At 44.0% G+C, this 18,977-nt stretch overlaps 1 protein-coding gene across 3 annotated transcripts in view; it reads left to right on the top strand.

Moving 5' to 3' along the window:
• prdm10 (PR domain containing 10) overlaps window positions 1-18,977 on the top strand; it is a 187,255-nt gene that overhangs the window by 42,577 nt on the left and 125,701 nt on the right. For all 3 annotated transcript variants that reach the window (XM_070894241.1, XM_070894243.1, XM_070894242.1), the window contains exons 5-8: window positions 11,737-11,844; window positions 12,168-12,378; window positions 12,673-12,914; window positions 14,736-14,945. In XM_070894241.1, the coding sequence (XP_070750342.1) occupies window positions 11,737-11,844; window positions 12,168-12,378; window positions 12,673-12,914; window positions 14,736-14,945 (771 nt within the window). The remainder of the gene's footprint in view (window positions 1-11,736; window positions 11,845-12,167; window positions 12,379-12,672; window positions 12,915-14,735; window positions 14,946-18,977) is intronic.

Genomic DNA, 18,977 nt, shown 5'->3' on the forward strand with positions numbered 1-18,977 from the left:
CGCCATACCCCTTGATCCCCCTCGTAGTAAGGACTACATCCAACTCCTTTTTGAATATATTTAGTGAATTGGCCTCAACAACTTTCTGTGGTAGAGAATTCCACAGGTTCACCACTCTCTGGGTAAAGACGTTTCTCCTCATCTCGGTCCTAAATGGCTTAACCCTAATCCTTAGACTGTGACCCCTGGTTCTGGACTTCCCCAACATTGGTAACATTCTTCCTGCATCTAATGGAATAATGGAGGCATGTGAAAAAGGAACGGCAGTAGTTATGCGGGATTTTAACCTACATATCGATTGGTCAAATCAAATCGCAGGGGGTAGCCTGGAGGAGGAATTCATAGAATGCATACGGGATTGTTTCTTAGAACAATATGTAACAGAGCCTACAAGGGAGCAAGCCATTTTGGATCTGGTCCTGTGTAACGAGACAGGAAAAATAAACGATCTCCTCGTAAAAGATCCTCTCGGAATGAGTGATCACAATATGGTTGAATTTGTAATACAGATTGAGGATGAGGAAGTTGTGTCAGAAACGAGAGTACTATGCTTAAACAAAGGGGACTATAGTGGGATGAGGGCAGAGTTGGCTAAAGTAGACTGGAAACAAGGACTAAACGATGGCACAATTGAGGAACAGTGGAGGACTTTTAAGGAGCTCTTTCATAATGCGCAACAAAAATATATTCCAGTGAAAAAGAAGGGCGGCAAGAGAAGAGATAACCAGCCGTGGATAACCAAGAAAATAAAGGAAAGTATCAAATCAAAGACCAATGCGTATAAGGTGGCCAAGGTTAGTGGTAAACTAGAGGATTGGGAAGATTTTAAGCAACAGCAAAGAATGACTAAAAAAGCAATAAAGAACGGGAAGATAGATTACGAAGGTAAACTTGTGCAAAACATAAAAACAGATAGTAAAAGCTTTTACAGATATATAAAACGGAAAAGAGTGACTAAAGTAAATGTTGGTCCCTTAGAAGATGAAAAGGGGGATTTAATAATGGGAAATGTGGAAATGGCTGAGACCTTAAACAATTATTTTGCTTCCGTCTTCACAGTGGAAGACACAAAAACCATGCCAAAAATTGCTGGTCATAGGAATGTGGGAAGGGAGGACCTTGAGATGATCACTATCACTAGGGAGGTAGTGCTGGACAGACTAATGAGATTGAAGGTAGACAAGTCCCCTGGTCCTGATGAAATGCATCCCAGGGTATTAAAAGAGATGGCGGAAGTTATAGCAGATGCATTTGTTATAATCTACCAAAATTCTCTGGACTCTGGGGAGGTACCAGCGGATTGGAGAGCAGCTAATGTAACGCCTCTGTTTAAAAAAGGGGGCAGGCAAAAGGCAGGTAACTATAGGCCGGTTAGTTTAACATCTGTAGTGGGGAAAATGCTTGAAACTATCATTAAGGAAGAAATAGCGGGACATCTGGATAGGAATAGTGCAATCAAGCAGACACAGCATGGATTCATGAAAGGGAAATCATGTTTAACTAACTTACTGGAATTCTTTGAGAATATAACAAGCATGGTGGATAGAGGTGTACCGATGGATGTGGTGTATTTAGATTTCCAAAAGGCATTCGATAAGGTGCCACACAAAAGGTTACTGCAGAAGATAAAGGTACGCGGAGTCAGAGGAAATGTATTAGCATGGATAGAGAAATGGCTGGCGAACAGAAAGCAGAGAGTCGGGATAAATTGGTCCTTTTCCGGTTGGAAATCAGTGGTTAGTGGTGTGCCACAAGGATCAGTGCTGGGACCACAACTGTTTACAATATACATAGATGACCTAGAGGAGGGGACAGAGTGTAGTGCAACAAAATTTGTAGATGACACTAAGATTAGTGGGAAAGCGGGTTGTGTAGAGGACTCAGAGAGGCTACAAGGAGATTTGGATAGGTTAAGCGAATGGGCAAAGGTTTGGCAGATGGAATACAATGTCGGAAAGTGTGAGGTCATCCACCTTGGGGAAAAAAAACAGTGAAAGGGAATATTATTTGAATGGGGAGAAATTACAACATGCTGTGGTGCAGAGGGACCTGGGGCATGAATCCCAAAAGGTTAGTTTGCAGATGCAGCAGGTAATCAGGAAGGCAAATGGAATATTGGCCTTCATTGCGAGAGGGATGGAGTACAAGCAGGGAGGTCTTGCTGCAACTGTATAAGGTATTGGTAAGGCCGCACCTGGAGTACTGCGTGCAGTTTTGGTCACCTTACTCAAGGAAGGATATACTAGCTTTGGAAGGGGTACAGAGACAATTCACTCGGCTGATTCGAGAAATGAGGGGGTTAACTTATGATGATAGATTGAGTAGACTGGTTCTTTACTCCTTGGAGTTCAGAAGGATGAGGGGTGATCTTATAGAAACATTTAAAATCATGAAAGGGATAGACAAGATAGAGGCAGAGAGGTTGTTTCCATTGGTGGGGGAGACTAGAACTAGGGGGCACAGCCTCAAAATACGGAGGAGCCAATTTAAAACCGAGTTGAGAAAGAATTTCTTCTCCCAGAGGGTTGTGAATCTGTGGAATTCTCTGCCCAAGGAAGCAGTTGAGGCTGGCTCATTGAATGTTTTCAAGTCAAAGATAGATAGATTTTTAAGCAATAAGGGAATTAAGGGTTACGGGGAGAGGGCGGGTAAGTGGAGCTGAGTCCACGACCAGATCAGCCATGATCTTGTTGAATGGCGGAGCAGGCTCGAGGGGCTAGAAGGCCTACTCCTGTTCCTAATTCTTATGTTCTTATGTTCTTATCTAAGCTGTCGAAACCCGTCAGAATTTTAAACATTTCTATGAGATCCCCTCTCATTCTTCTGAACTCCAGTGAATACAAGCCCAGTTGATCCAGTCTTTCTTGATATGTCAGTCCCGCCATCCCGGGAATCAGTTTGGTGAACCTTCGCTGCACTCCCTCAATCGCAAGAATGTCCTTCCTCAAGTTAGGAGACCAAAACTGTGCACACTACTCCAGGTGTGGCCTCACCAAGGCTCTGTACAACTGTAGCAACACCTCCCTGCCCCTGTACTCAAATCCCCTCGCTATGAAGGCCAACATGCCATTTGCTTTCTTAACCGCCTGCTGTACCTGCATGCCAACCTTCAATGACTGATGTACCATGACACCCAGGTCTCATTGCACCTCCCCTTTTCCTAATCTGTCACCATTCAGATAATAGTCTGTCTCTCTGTTTTTACCACCAAAGTGGATAACCTCACATTTATCCACATTATACTTCATCTGCCATGCATTTGCCCACTCACCTAACCTATCCAAGTCACTCTGCAGCCTCATAGCATCCTCCTCACAGCTCACACTGCCACCCAACTTAGTGTCATCCGCAAATTTGGAGATACTACATTTAATCCCCTCATCTAAATCATTAATGTACAGTGTAAACAGCTGGGGCCCCAGCACAGAACCTTGCGGTACCCCACTAGTCACTGCCTCCCATTCTGAAAAGTCCCCATTTACTCCTACTCTTTGCTTCCTGTCTGACAACCAGTTCTCAATCCATGTCAGCACACTACCCCCAATCCCATGTGCTTTAACTTTGCACATTAATCTCTTGTGTGGGACCTTGTCGAAAGCCTTCTGAAAGTCCAAATATACCACATCAACTGGTTCTCCCTTGTCCACTTTACTGGAAACATCCTCAAAAAATTCCAGAAGATTTGTTGAGCATGATTTCCCTTTCACAAATCCATGCTGACTTGGACCTATCATGTCACCTCTTTCCAAATGCGCTGCTGTGACATCCTTAATAATTGATTCCATCATTTTACCCACTACCGATGTCAGGCTGACCGGTCTATAATTCCCTGTTTTCTCTCTCCCTCCTTTTTTAAAAAGTGGGGTTACATTGGCTACCCTCCACTCGATAGGAACTGATTCAGAGTCTATGGAATGTTGGAAAATGACTGTCAATGCATCCGCTATTTCCAAGCCCACCTCCTTAAGTACTCTGGGATGCAGTCCATCAGGCTCTGGGGATTTATCGGCCTTCAATCCCATCAATTTCCCCAACACAATTTCCCGACTAATAAGGATTTCCCTCAGTTCCTCCTCCTTACTAGACCCTCCGACCCCTTTTATATCCAGAAGGTTGTTTGTGTCCTCCTTAGTGAATACCAGGTGTCTCGATCTGAGATACTTCTATTCCATTTCATTTGTACTTTGTCACGTATTACATTATCTACTGTGCAGCACTTTACACGTGTCAGTGTTGCATTTCATCTTCCAACTGCCTGAATGATCCAAATCTTTCTTCAAATCCTTATTTGTGTCCTTTTGCTGCTCGCTCTACTCTAGTGCCATCTGCTGTGAATTTGTAGTCCTGCAGTTGGCTTCAGAATCCTGGTCAAAATTGTAAACCAATTATATATGTACTATTCCCCAGTTATCTGCGCCATTATTTTGGCGTGCACCGCTTTTTTTGGCGTAATTTAAAATATCGAAGTTTCCCCAAAGTTTCTGCACCAGCGTAACTCGGTTAGTTATGAATTTTTTAGGTTAGTATTTTATTGCGTCATGATGTTTGCGCCAGTTTTTCACATTTAAGCAAGTTTGGCCAACTTACATTTTTCCTAGGACTGCATATGTGACCACTCAAAAAAACCTTCTGGGCACTTAAGAAAAACCAGCGCACATTCAAAAATCAGCGCAGAAATACGCCATTGTTTTTCGGCGAAGTTTTAGAGGGACTCATGAAGGCAGAGAATATGTATCATGAAGCTTAATTGTTTCAAAGTAAAAAGGAAGAAAATGGAAGTCTAATGCAATTCTTTAATTTTTGATTTTTTTCCCCAAGTACCTCACCACCACCGAACGTCTCCTCACCGGGCTCGAGGGTCGGAGTGCGGCCAGCAAAATCGCTCCCTTGCCCGGACACTGGCCCGGCTTCAAAAGAAGCCCAGGGGAGGTGGGGTGGAAACCAAACTGAAGGGATAAAAACCCTTCGGCTATACAGCAGCTTCAAAAGAAGCCCGGGGCGGGGGTGGTGGCGGACAGACACTGAGCCACTGTGTCCAGGCGAGGGAATGATTCTGCTGGCCGACCCTTGAGCCCGGTGAGGAGACATTCGGTAGTGGGGTGGTACTTTGGAAAAAAAAAATCAAAAATTGAACAATTGTATTCGACTTAGTTTCTTTATTGAATGCCTAGCTTCCAGTTCCTGGCTCATGATGCCCCTACGTGTAACCCGGACAGAAACTGACCGAGGATAAAACATGTCGCGCATTGCGACGGGCATTATAATAGGGAGCACCATTAGCATCTTGAAGCAGCGCTTCCGATGCCTGGACCATTCCGGAGGTTACTGAGATTGTTGGTCAGTTCACTGTTGTGTGCTGCATGCTGCATAACTTAGCCATCATGAGGCAGCAGCAGCTGGTAGTAGAAGACCCACCTGAGGTGAGAGTGGCTGATGATGAGGAAGAAGATGCAGAGGACGAGGAAGCCATGCAACTACCAGAACCCAGAGCACGACGGCGGAGGAGGGCGGGCCGTCGTGCCCCTTTAACGATTGCTTGAGCCTTGTGCCAGCAGCTCATCCGTGAACGTTTTCCTGCCTGAAGGCTCAGCAGCAACTATTCCAAATGGATAATGTTTAGAAACATAGAAAATAGGTGCAGGAGTAGGCCATTCGGCCCCTCGAGCCTTTACCACCATTCAATATGATCATGGCTGATCATGCAACTTCAGTACCCCATTCCTGCTTTCTCTCCATACCCCTTGATCCATTTTGGATCACATTTAACTCCCTTTGAATATATTTAACAAACTGGCCTCAATAACTTTCTGTGGTAGAGAATTCCACAGATTCACAATTCTCTGAGTGAAGAAGTTTCTCCTCATCTCGGTCCTAAATGGCTTACCCCTTATCCTTAGACTGTGACCCCTGGTTCTGGACTTCCCCAACATCGGGAACATTCTTCCTGCATCTAACCTGTCCAATCCCCTCAGAATTTTATATGTTTCTATGAGATCCCCTTTCATTCATCTAAATTCCAGTGAATATAAGCCTAGTTGATCCAGTCTTTCTTCATATGTCAGTCCTGCCATCTCGGGAATCAGTCTGGTGAACCTTTGCTGCACTCCCTCAATAGCAAGAATGTCCTTCCTCAGATTAGGAGACCAAAACTGAACACAATATTCCAGGTGAGGCCTCACCAAGGCCCTGTGCAACTGTAGTAAGACATCCCTGCTCCTTAAACTCAATTCCTCTCGCTATGAAGGCCAACATGCCATTTGCCTTCTTCACTGCCTGCTGTACCTGCATGCCAACTTTCAATGACTGATGTACCATGACACTCAGGTCTCATTGCACCTCCCCTTTTCCTAATCTGTCACCATCCAGATAATATTCTGCCTTCCTGTTTTTGCCACCAAAGTGGATAATCTCACATTTATCCACATTATATTGCATATGCCATGCATTTGCCCACTCACCTAACCTGTCGAAGTCACCCTGCAGCCTCTGAGCATCCTCCTCACAGCTCACACCGCCACCCAGCTTAGTGTTTACTGTTTGGATCTGTTCTGTTGCGTTAATGAAATAATGGAAATGATGATTCTTTAGTTCAAAAAGTTGTGTTGTTAATGGAAGAAATAATGGAAATAATTCACTTATAATTTAAAATATATTTTATTCAAAATTTTAATACTTGTTTGTACATAACTTAGATAAAAATATTCTTGTATCAAACTTTAAAGTTTTCAGTTAAGTTCACTTACAAACTTTTAAACTTGTAAATTTACATAACTTACAAAAAACTTTTAATTTGAGTAGTTACAACAGTAACACCAATAATAATAACAACAGCAGCAGCAAAGAAAGGCTGCACCCAGCTCTCCTGCACACCTTATTCTAAGACCGCCCACCGCGCTTGGTCTTGGTGACTCCACCTCTGCCCGCAGGTGGTGGCGCAGCATTTCTCTGGTTGATACCAAGCTTATTCTTTCGAGCATCTCTGGTAATGTGCACTTCTTGATGGGGGTGGGGGGGGGTCAGGTCAGGCGGTAATGTGGAAGGCCCGGCTTGGGCCTCTTCAGAGGCTGATCTGCGGATTGGAGTGGGAGTGGCAGTTGGTTCAGCCAATGGACACGGGGTCTGGGCGTGTTCCCTTATTGCAGCAGCTAACTCCGACATTCCCTTCCTCGTGCCCTGATGGTGTCTCAACATTCCCTTCCTCATGTGCCCAGACAGTGTTCCCATTTCTTGTGAGTGTTCTCCCGACAGTCCCGATATCTCATCACCCACTCCACTGATGGTGTCCAAGAGTGATCGCATAAGGTCAATGCTCTCCGCACTCATTGCCATCATCTGAATGACATCTGTTACATCCTGCATCTCAGGAGAGCGCTGTCGAGCTCTCCTTCCCCTCCTCACCTGGATGTGGCTCGCTGCATCCTGCTGGAAACCATGGAATGTTCCAATACTTGTACCACTCAGGAAAGGGGCTGGCACCTCAATGGGTGGAACCGGCACCACCTCCAGAGTGAGTACAAAGTGGAGGCTTCATCCTCCCTCTGCCCCTCCCCTTCCCCCTCACCTCCATAGTCTTGGTCTGGAAGGTCATATTCTGAGATGTTCTCCTCGTCAGGCTCGTCTGCGTATGAATCTTCTTCTGCATCGGCTTCAGCCTCGTCTGGATTGGCCTCAAGTTCTTCAAAGTATAACAGACCAATGGTTAGCAGCAGAGGAGGGGGCAGGGTGGGTGTTATGAGTAGGCTCACACAGCACAGGCAGCAGGCTCATTTGAAGGACCACGATGAATGATAGCATATTACATCAACCGAAGCGTAGCTGATGGAGACATCCCCATGAACCGAAGCATGGCTAGCCCGCGCAGTACTTAACATTTAGTAAAGCCAGACTGTGGAATTTGCAGGATTTACCCCCTCCCTCGAGTGTGGGCCCAGCTTGTGCAGTGGTGGTTGCTTTTCTCCAGGTAGGACTCATCAAAGCAGCAACTCTCTCTTCCAAGGGTGTCAGTGGCTGCAGATTTGCCGGGCCTCCTCCTGTTCAGGTTCGTTCCCTTTTGTTGTGTGCCACCTTCCTCTGCAAAGATGAAAATATAAATATAACTTTTTTACAGAGGGTGTCATTCTGTTGCGTGGGACATATACAATTGCAATTCCAGTGAATAAATGAAAATATTACTTACACTAACTACTTGACCACTTCTTTTGCACTGGCCTCCAACCTGATGGTCACTACCAGTAATCTTGTGCAAGTTGGGTCCAGCGTTTCTTCATTTCTTGGGTGAAAATTTTATGTGACCGCTGCTGGTGTCCATCCACCCTCAATCACAGTAACTATTACATCCACTTCCTCTTGTGAGAAATTCTTGGTCCTTAAGCTGCGTTGCATATTGCAGCTCCGATTTTTTCATTGAGAATTAAAGTTCTCACACAACTGGCTCTTTAAAAATGGCTGAATGCAGACCGGGAGGTGTACCGGGCATGCGTGCCTATAGCGTCAAAAACATCTTTTTTTCGTGCATGCACAGAAGGGGTGGCATTCTTTTTCGGCACAGACATTAGGCTCCACCCCCAAATCTTACGGATGGGCTGCGCGATGCCAATTTAAAAAAATTATAACGGGGAAACTTTCAATTTTTGGGAGGCGTAGTTGGGCCCCAAAAAATGGGCGTAGCTCTTGAAATACGGCAAAAAACAGCATTGGGGAAAATTGAGCCCATAGGATTACATAGGATATACAGTACATATGATTGTCTAGCCTCCCCTTAAATGCATCTATCCTATTCCCTTCAACCACTCCCTGTGGCAGCGAGTTCCACATTCTCACCACTCTTTGGGTAAAGAAGTTTCTTCTGAATTCCCTATTGAATATCTTGGTGACTATCTTATATTGATGGCCTCTAGTATGCTCTTCCCCACAAGTGGAAATATTCTCTGTCGATCCACTCTATCAAAACCTTTCATCATTTTAAAGACCTCTATTCGGTCACCCCTGAGTCTTTTATCTAGAGAAAAGAAATCCAGCCTGTTCATCCTTTCCTGATATGTATACCCTCACATTTCTGGTATCATCCTTGTAAATTTCCTCTACACCCTCTCCAGTGCCTCTCTATCCTTTTTATAATATGGTGACCAGAACTGTACGCAGCACTTGAAGTGTGGTCTAACCAAGGTTCGATACAGGTTTAGCATTATTTCCCTCCATTTCAATCTGTCCCTCTACAAATAAACCCTAGTGCTGAGTTTGCTTTTTACGGCCTTGCTAACCTGTGTCGCTACTTTTAGTGACTTGTGTATTTGTACCCTGGGATCCCTTTGTTCCTCTACCCCACCTGGACTCGCACCGTCCAAGTAATAAGTGACCTCCCAATTCTTCCTACCAAAATATAATACCTCACATTTATCTGTGTTGAACTTCATTTGCCAATTATATGCCCATTCTGCAAGTTTATTAATGTCCTCCTGTAATTTGTTGCAGTCCTCCTCAGTATTGACTATCCCCCCAATTTGATGCCATCTGCAAATTTAGAAATTATGTTTTTGATTTCAAAGTCTAAATCGTTAATATAATTGTGAACAGCAGTGGTCCCAGCACTGATCCTGTGGAACACCACTACCCACCCTCTGCCACTGAATAGCTGCCCTTTACCCCGATTCTCTTCTTTCTGTCTTGAAGCCAGCTAGCGATCCATTCTGCTACTTGTTCCCTGACTCCGCATTCTCTGATCTTGTTCATCAGTCTATTATGGGGAACCTTATCAAAGGCATTTTGAAAATCTAGATAAATTACATCTACTGCATTACCATTGTCTACTCTCTCTGTTACCTCTTCAAAAAATTTTATGAGGTTGGTCAAGCAAGTCTTTCCCTTTTGAAATCCTGGGGACTAGTGATTATTATATTTTGGGTTTCTAGATGTTTTTCTATTTTCTCCTTTAGTAGGGCTTCCATTATTTTTCCTACCACTGATGTTAAGCTGATTGGTCTATAATTCGCTGGACATTTTCTATCCCCCTTCTTAAATATAGGTATTATGTAAGCTATCCACTAGCCCTCTGGCACTGCAACTTGTTCTAACGAATTATTAAATATGTGTAGTCGTGAAAATAAGAAATAGGAGGAGGAGTGGACCATTTCACCCCTCGAGCCTGCTCCGCCATTCACTAAGATCATGGCTGATCTGATCATGGGCTCCGCTCCACTTCCCTGCCCGCTCCTCATAACCCTTTACTCTGTTATTGTTCAAAAATCTGCCTTAAATATATTCAATGACCCAACCTCCACAGGCCTCGGGTAGAGAATTCCAAAGATTCACGACCCTCTGAGAGAAGAAATTCCTCCTCATTTCTGTTTTAAATGGGCGACCACTTATTCTGAAACTATGTCCCCTAGATTCCCCCACAAGGGGGAACATCCTCTTAGCACCTACCCTGTCGAGCCCTCTGAGTCTTACATGTTTCAATAAGATCACCTCTCATTCTTCTAAACTCCAAGAGTTATAGGCTCAACCTTTCTTCATATGGCAACCCCTTAATCTCAGGACGCTGTGGCGCGATTGGTCAGATGTTGGCACCGCACCCTCGCTCCTGGTGGTCCAGGAAGGACCCTTTTTTAGCTGCACACTGTGCACCTTGGGCCCGTACCTTGAACTAAGGGAAGAGCCCCTCCCACCCAGCAGCACTACGTGGACCAGTGCCAAGCGCTGCACCCCACTCTCGACGCGCCTGCCCCGCTAGCGTCCCAGAGAAGAAGTGGAGCGCTTCCTTTAGCGGTCCACTTCCTTTTGGGGGCGGTAACCCCAATTTCTCCCGAGAGGCGAGACCTCTGCGCCTGCCGCAAAATCTCATGTCTGCTGAGTATTACCGCCCCCAAATGGGACGATACCCAATTTTTCCCCGTTAGAGTCCATAATTTGAGATGAAATGAGTGAGCTTTTAGAGATGTATGCAATAGTCAACAACAGACAGTATGGATTTATTAAAGGCAAGCCATGTTTGATAAATTTGAGTGTTTTTGAATCTGGGTAGATAAAGGAATTATCGTGTACCCTGTATGTGGATATTCTGAATGTCCATATACAGGGTACACGATAATTCCTTTATCTACCCAGATTCAATACAGTATCTCAGAAAAAACTTGTTAGAAAAATGCAGGCGCATGGTAAATAAGTCTGAGTCAGAAGGTTGTGGTTCAATCCCCACTCCAGAGACATGAGCACGTAATCTAAACTGACACTTCACTGCAGCACTGAGGGAGTGCTGGTCTTCCCTTTTATTTTTAATTCCTTTGTATTTATTTACTCTCCCTGGCATTCCTGTCTGTGTTTTTCTTTTTCTCTTCTTCATCAAGTTGTGTTTATGTATAGATATGGTCCTACACTCTTTCCTTCCATATCTAGATTAAAGGAACCTCAATTCTTTCAGATCCTGTGTTGTCCTTTCTGAACGAGTAATCCAGATTATCTCAAGTTAGTTCTGTACCAACTAGCCATAGTTTATCAAAAGTAGATCCATACACGGAGGTATGTTCTGACCAGTGCACAATGCAGTTTATAGTTGAGGGCAAATGTCAAATGGATGAGATTCAGTGATTTATGAGAGTGATATTTCATTTTGTTGGAATTCATTCTCTCAGGTGACAATAAATTATCTGAAAAAATACTTGGTAAAATGAATAATCCAGGTCTGACACATCACTTGATTGCTGCTTGCTTGCTCTGACAAATCGGTTTATTTATACCCAGGTAACGGTTCTCCTGCCTGCCAACCAGAACATGACTGGTGCCAATCTGACAGTCCTCGGCAGTGTGACAGAGGCACAGCAGCCAATGGCGGTGGAGAACAATTCTCAGGTAAAATACTAGTGATCTCAACAGAAGTTAAACAATTGTCAGAAATGATACAAAGGGGATTAATGTGAGGTGCAAATCTGCATCTACCAGTACTGGGGAAAGGCAATAGGAAGTTCAGGTAGTTCCCTGAGGTATTGGAGTAATTGTCAGAAACAATCAAAGCAGAGTACGAGAATGAAAAAGAGAGAGATCGGGATAAGTGTTTTACTGGGAATGACAGTGGGTCAGGCAGCGGTTGATCTTTAATTGAGGGCAACAGAGTGAAGATGTTGGTTCCTTGCTAACATGACTTCCAGTAACTTGCTCGCTCTTTGTTTTGCCAGTCACATTTGCCTGTGCCGAATCACGGGATACCTCGGATAACAGGGGTCAGCAGCCCTACGCAACAAATGCCAGAAACACTGGATACAGCTGAACATGACCTGGACTCTGAAGAAGATGAGGATGAAGACGAGGATGAGGATGATGTAGACTCATCTGATATTGATGATTGGGATCTAGGCCCTCTAAGGCCCTTTAATCCATGTGATTTATGTAAGTGGGAAATTGCACACTTTTATTGCTGTCCCACTGAAGTTTAGAGGAAGAATTTCTGCCATTTGTCATGTAAAAACACGAATGATATTTTGGTGTTTTCGCGGTGATGCAGTTCTCCGAGTAGGGTGCTAATTATAAGATGACAGGGTCACGATAGAGGCTGTCGGCAGCCTACTGTCAGAGTATTACTGTCCGCAATTTCACATCATAAAATAAATTCTAACAGAAATGGAAGTCCCTGTTATTTTCCTCATTGTGGGAATGTGATCTTGCTGCTGTTCTTTTCTACAGGGTGTGAGGATTGTAATAATGCTCATCCAGCTGCATGCCTCAAACATGGCACTCTGCACTGCATTCCCAATCGGCCTGTCCTGAGCAAGGCCAAGGCCAGTCTGCCACTTATTCTGTACATCAACCGGTTTGCTGGTGGAATATTCTCCAAGAGGCGCATTCCAAAACGCACGCAGTTTGGCCCTGTAGAGGGACCATTAATTAAGCAGTCTGAGCTCACGGATGAATACATTCATTTAAAGGTATGTCTCTTGGCCTGATCAGAATGAACATATTTTATTTTGAAATGCCGTACAGGTCTACAAGACTTGAAATTTGCTTTGTAGAACTGCAGTAAATTACTAAAATTAGTCATTATCGATAATTTTTTAATTCCTGAAGGTAGGAAAGGTTTCCTTTTTGTATTTCTCATTTCTGCTTAATTGTGAATGTTGATCTCATCACAGTAAGGGCTTTGGGATCACAGTTGGGATTTGAACACTTTCTGACACTGTCTGAAATAGCATCAAAAACACCCAGTTGAGCTTTAGTATGTTTAGATTCAGAGTACACAGCCCCTAAAATGTGCCTCATCACCAACCTCAAGAGTATCCCCACTCCACCAGTGTAATATTTTACATTTTCCACTTCTCTCACTGGTCTGAGGTGAGATTGTCGAATCAGTGCTGACCTGTGCCTACTGGGTTGATATTTCCCAAACACTTTTCACTTTGCAGACAGCAGTCAGAGGAGGCTTTCAATCAGTCTGGCCTGGATTTGAGATTAGACCCTGAAAGTGAAAGGGAAGTAATTGACTAACTGGCATCCAGTCCCAAGGACATGTGCAGATGTCTTTGAAATGGTACCTCTTGGGAAAGTGGGCGAAGACCCAGTGTCTGCTGTGACTCAGTGGGCAGCACTCTCGCCTTTGAATCAGAAGGTTGTGGGTTCAAGTCCCACTCCAGGGACTTGAGCACAAAAAAATCTAGGCTGACACTCCAGTGCAGTGCTGAGGGAGCTCTGCACCGTCGGAGGTGCCATCTTTCAGATGAGCCATTAAACTGAGGCCCCCTTTTGCGCTCTCAAGTGGATATAAAAGATCCCATGGCACTATTTCGAAGAAGAAAAAGGGAGTTATCCCGGTGTCCTGGCTAATATTTATCCCTCAATCAACATAACAAAAATTATCTGGTCATTATCAAATTTCTGTTTGTAGGAGCTTGCTGTGTGCAAATTGGCTGCCATGTTTCCTACATTACAACAGTGACTACACTCCAAAGAAGTAACTCATTGGTTGTAAAGCGCGTTGAGACATCCGTTGGTCGTGAAAGGCGCTATATAAATCCAAATCTTTCTTTAAGATTGCTGTTGACCAGTACTGGAAGGTGGTTTGTTTGGGTGTGTTCAGCTGCTGGCATGTGCACCATTTGTCTATGTTGCTGAAGCAGGTCTACTGCAAAACAGTGAAGATTCATTCCTGTGTGTAATTGTAGAACGGAGGGCAGGAGGCCGGTTGCCTTGCAGGACATACACCTGATGTGATGTAAACCTGCCTCTCTCAGGCAGGCCTAAGATTGGTTTGTGTTAGGTGACCAACTCTTGGATGTAAAATCATGGTTACCAGTTTGGGTGTTGGTTTGTTCTCTCATTGATTCAGTTGGTAGCACTGGAATCTGGATTAGAGGTTTGGGCACGAGCTCCGGCTCACGATCTTGGCTGACTGTCGTGCAGTTCTTCGAGTGTTACATTATGGACAGTGTCACGATGAATGTTCAAGATTCCATGGCACTATTTGGAGAAGAGTTTGCCCAACATCCTGGGCAACATTCCTCCCTCGAAAAAGCCTTAGGCATTTATCCATATTAGAAACTTGATCAAGGTTTGGGTGAGTTTTGCTTTCAGAGAGCAATCTATGTAAAGGTACAGATAGATTAATTGGTCAATTGAGAGTGGTCTTTGTGGGGTATTGCAGGAGCAAAACATAACAGTGACTGCACAACAAAAACGTTTGTTGTGTGAAGCACGTTGAAGCATCAGTGACGATGAGGCGCTATATTAATGCAATTTTTTTTTCTTCTACACAGGTTGCTATGGGGGTAGGACGGGAGGACTATATAGAGGGGGAGAAACCTGGGGACCTGTGGTTTGATCTCTCCGATGAGCACTTGTGCAACTGGATGATGTTTGTACGTCAAGCACGGAACCACTTGGAACAGAACCTGGTGGTGTACCAGTACGGCAAGGATCTCTACTTCACCACCATCAAACATATCGAGCCGAAGCAGGAACTCAAGGTAAAAGAGTACATGGTATATAATGGACGGGTGCAAGTGGCAGTCTGCCCAAATCACCCATTTATTTTGTGACCCCAGTGTCCCATTCGAACTAGAGCTGAGTTTCCAACCCTATACCTGCTCCATCACAAAGCCCACTTAATTTCACCTATTATATTGCTTACTTCAGCCTATCTTCACCTGTGTGTCTGCCGTTGTCACTTCCAGACTAAACTCCACCAATGCTTTTCTGAGCAGTCACCCATCCTTCACCCTGTGTAAAGTACAGCTGCCCGCCTCACTTGTACATCCCCCCCACCCCTGTCAAGGGCCCACACTGGCTTCCAGTCCCCAGCAGCTCAGATTGTTTAAATCCATCCATCCCCTTCCTATCTCTGTAACTTCCTCCAGCCCAGTAACCACCCGTCCTCTGTCCTGAAGACCCTGTTCCTCTCACTCCGTCTCTTGTGTATGTCTCCCCTCCCTTGGCTATGCCTTCAGCCACCAACCCTGGGGCTTTGGAATTCTTTCACAATACCCCTCTCCACCTCCCTCCTCCTTTAAGACCCTGCTTAAAATCCACTTCTCTGACCCAGCTTATGGTCAACAACCCCCCTCCCCCCCCGATAGCTCCTTATTTGGTTCAGCGTCTGCCTTTCTTTGTGTCGTTTTGCAGTGTATTGGGATATTTTTCTATGTTAATGGTGCTATCTAAGTATAAGGTGGTGGTCATATCATTGTTAATACGAAGAAATATATCCATGTAAAGTGGTAGTGACATCTAGTCACAGTACATTAATACCGCAATTTGCAGGTGCTTGGATCCTTCCTGTGATGTTTAATTCAAATGTTAAGCATTTACCAGATGTTTAACATCTAAATTAGATATTACAGAAAATATGTTCGTACTGTTGAAGTGCTGGCTGCTCTGCAAAATTCTATCGTCAGTGGCACAGCGATAATGACACTGAAAGCTAAGGAGTAACATTATTATTAAAACAATGTAACAATAAAGTGTATTTAAAAAAAAATCAAACTCTTTAATGGTGCTCACATGCAATGGCAATAGGAGGAGATTTCAGTTTTTACTCTTGATTTTGCTGCATGTAGCAGAGAGGAATTCTTAGCTACATGTTTGTCTCTGTCTCCCCCTCTTTCCCCTCCACCCCTCACAAAGACTTGGGCGCCAACTCTCTGATAATCACATTCATGGGAATTATAGATTTCTGTGGAAGAATGAACTGATGACCTCCCTCCTCTGTATTTCCCTTTGTGAAATATCCTTGTCTGGCCCTGTATGAAGCCAGACGTGTCCTCTCAGACATCAGCCTATTACTCACACTCCCTTTGTGTCAAAAGTATTTATCTCAATCAACATAACAAAAACATTATCTTGCCATTATCACATTGCTGTTTGTGGGAGCTTGCTGTGCACAAATTGGCTGCCCTATTTCCTACATTACAACAATGACTACACTCCAAAAGTACTTAATTGGCTGTAAAACGCCTTGAGACGTCCAGTGGCCGTGAAAGGCGCTATATAAATGCAAGTCTTTCTTTTTCTTCAGAAGAGTCTGACTACCACAACTGGGGAGGGGGTGGAGAGCACATGAGTAGCTGGATTTGGGTGGGAATGGAATATTCACATTTGGTTGCTCTCCTGTAAGGCAAAGGACATTTCAGTACTTAAGTGCTTAACACTATAAGCAATTGTCATTAATTTCAACATTAATTCCTAAAGTAGTGGAGCATTTAATTCCTTTTGTCCATATTTTGCAAATATTCACCTGCAACAAAAAGAAGGATTAAAACAATGTTTTGGGAGTGGGCTTGGCTGGTGCAGATGTGACTTTATGTGAAATTCCATCTTTATCGATGAAAGCACTTGACAGTGATGTGTAATGAATATGAATCGATTGTTGCACCACCTGGGTGGGCAGTGAAGGACATTGATTTGAGGTTGGATCTAGAAGCCAGGTATGAGCCTAGAGCAAATGCAAAAGGTGGAGTCACCTGGGTGTAGAGTGGCGAGAGAGCGTGTTAGCTCAAATAGAAAGGGCGAAGCTCAGTAATCTGAAGGGCTTGTCAGCAAGGGAAGGCATCAATGGTCAGTTACGTGGGTGAATGATATACTCAATGGACATGCAGAATAGACAACTCAGTTGTTTTAAGTGCATTAAGAAAACAGGCCAGATAGCTTGTGAAGGCAGTGCAGAGTGTAGTGCACAGGGACAATCTGAAGCCCCAGCTTCCAATACAGGGACAGATCTTGGAACTTTCATGAAGACTTTCCAAACATACAAACATCATCTGCGTAGGCAACTCTAATATTGTGCATGCAATTATTTACTTTGGTTTACGTTGGAAATGTTATTGCAAGGTGACAAACAAAATGGCTGGCGAAAGAATTTTCAAAATATGCTAGGAGCAATTTCATTGGGTCCCTTTCTGCTCCATGTTATTTGCGGCTGTTTGCTGGCTAACTATTTTGGATTGATAATTTTGGAAATTTTGTGATTGGTTTTCATTACTGGCTCATTGCTCCATTTTGTACTAAATTTCAGTTATGATTGTCGTTGTTTGTGCTTCATAAATATGACATGTAGATAAAAGTGTGTTTTGTGCAAGTCCATTAAGCACCAGGATAACATGTTACACAGAAAGGAACCAGAGGAGGCCAGTTCCAGGTGCAGAAGAAATCTTGAGCCTAATACTTACTGCCATTTTCTTTGACCAATCAATTAAGCTTTATTGCCTGTGGTAACTTAACAAATGGTAAACTTTGTGTTCTTGTAGGGGACATGGGTGTAGTTTAGCACCAGAATAATGCATTATTCACCTGAGTTACTTTGAGTAATGCCATGGGAAGTCTGCTAACATTCAAATATATATTTTTTAATTGCTTTGCCTATTCTTTATTTCTCATTTACTCTCTAAATGTTATATATTTTTGTGTAATTTCTTTCTTTTCAGTATATTAAGACTAAATTCTGCCTCTTCCTGTGCCTCCATGTTCTGCCCTCTATTCTGGAACTGGGAACCATATAAAAATATGTTCCAGATAGGCTGAAAACAGCATCCAAATGCTGTGTCTCTGTTCAGCAGCAGCATCTGTTGCATCATTCCTTTCACCAGCTCAAACGTTGCTCCTTGTGTAATCCTGACACAAAGAACCCCAATGGGCCCAGTGCAATAATTTGCCACATTGGAACAAGTTCTCATTGGTGGGCTGGTTGTTCATGTCACATAACTTCAGCATTGATGAATCCTGAGCAGTGAGAGGAAGTCTGTCTGAGTTCCATGTTTGGGTTGCAGCTGGTTGCGGTATCTGTTACGGGACATTTTGAAGTTGCTGTTGCGATTGTTGCAGCCTCCGCTCCAGTGCCAGAAAGGTTTACAGAAGGGCATCTCGTACCAAGCCAAGCAGGCCAGAAGGTCTTGAAGCCTGCCATGTTTCCTGACTCTCCGAGTTAAATATCAGGCAGGCAGCAATTGGGGCATTATAGTTGTGGTGCTGGATGAAGGAGGAGCAACAGTCAGCCAAATTCCTGCTCCTGATTGCGGTTCAGTGACCTCTATTGAAAATTGTATTTGAGTGAATATAAGTATTTTTCCAACACTTGCTCTCCAGGCTCACGTGAGAAATGGTGCCTGAACAGTGACCAGATGAGTTAGTACCCTCAAGAGGAAGGAAGAAGATTAAGGACCGATAAAGTCATTGCTTCAGTTACAGGGTGTCACCAGGCTGATGACTTTGATACCCGTCAGAGGTTTATAATAGTTTAGTATTGAGTTAGCTGATTTGAACCAGGTCTGCAGTTGGGAAATTCTAATCCCACTCCCCCACCCACCAGCTCTTGGGCTAATAGAGGGAAACTTGGTCAGGTTCCCACTCCTGATGGCTGTGCTGTGACCTTTGCTGAAAGGTGTGTGTGGGATTTGGTGAGGTCGCCTGCTGACATTGTCTAGGCTCACTTGGGTGAGGTAACAAAATATATCTGGCTCCGATGGAACTGAGCCTTTGCAAAGGGTCAGTGCCTTCAGGACAGAAGG

Source organism: Pristiophorus japonicus, chromosome 11, assembly GCF_044704955.1.
Source record: "Pristiophorus japonicus isolate sPriJap1 chromosome 11, sPriJap1.hap1, whole genome shotgun sequence".
Lineage (NCBI taxonomy): Eukaryota > Metazoa > Chordata > Chondrichthyes > Pristiophoridae > Pristiophorus > Pristiophorus japonicus.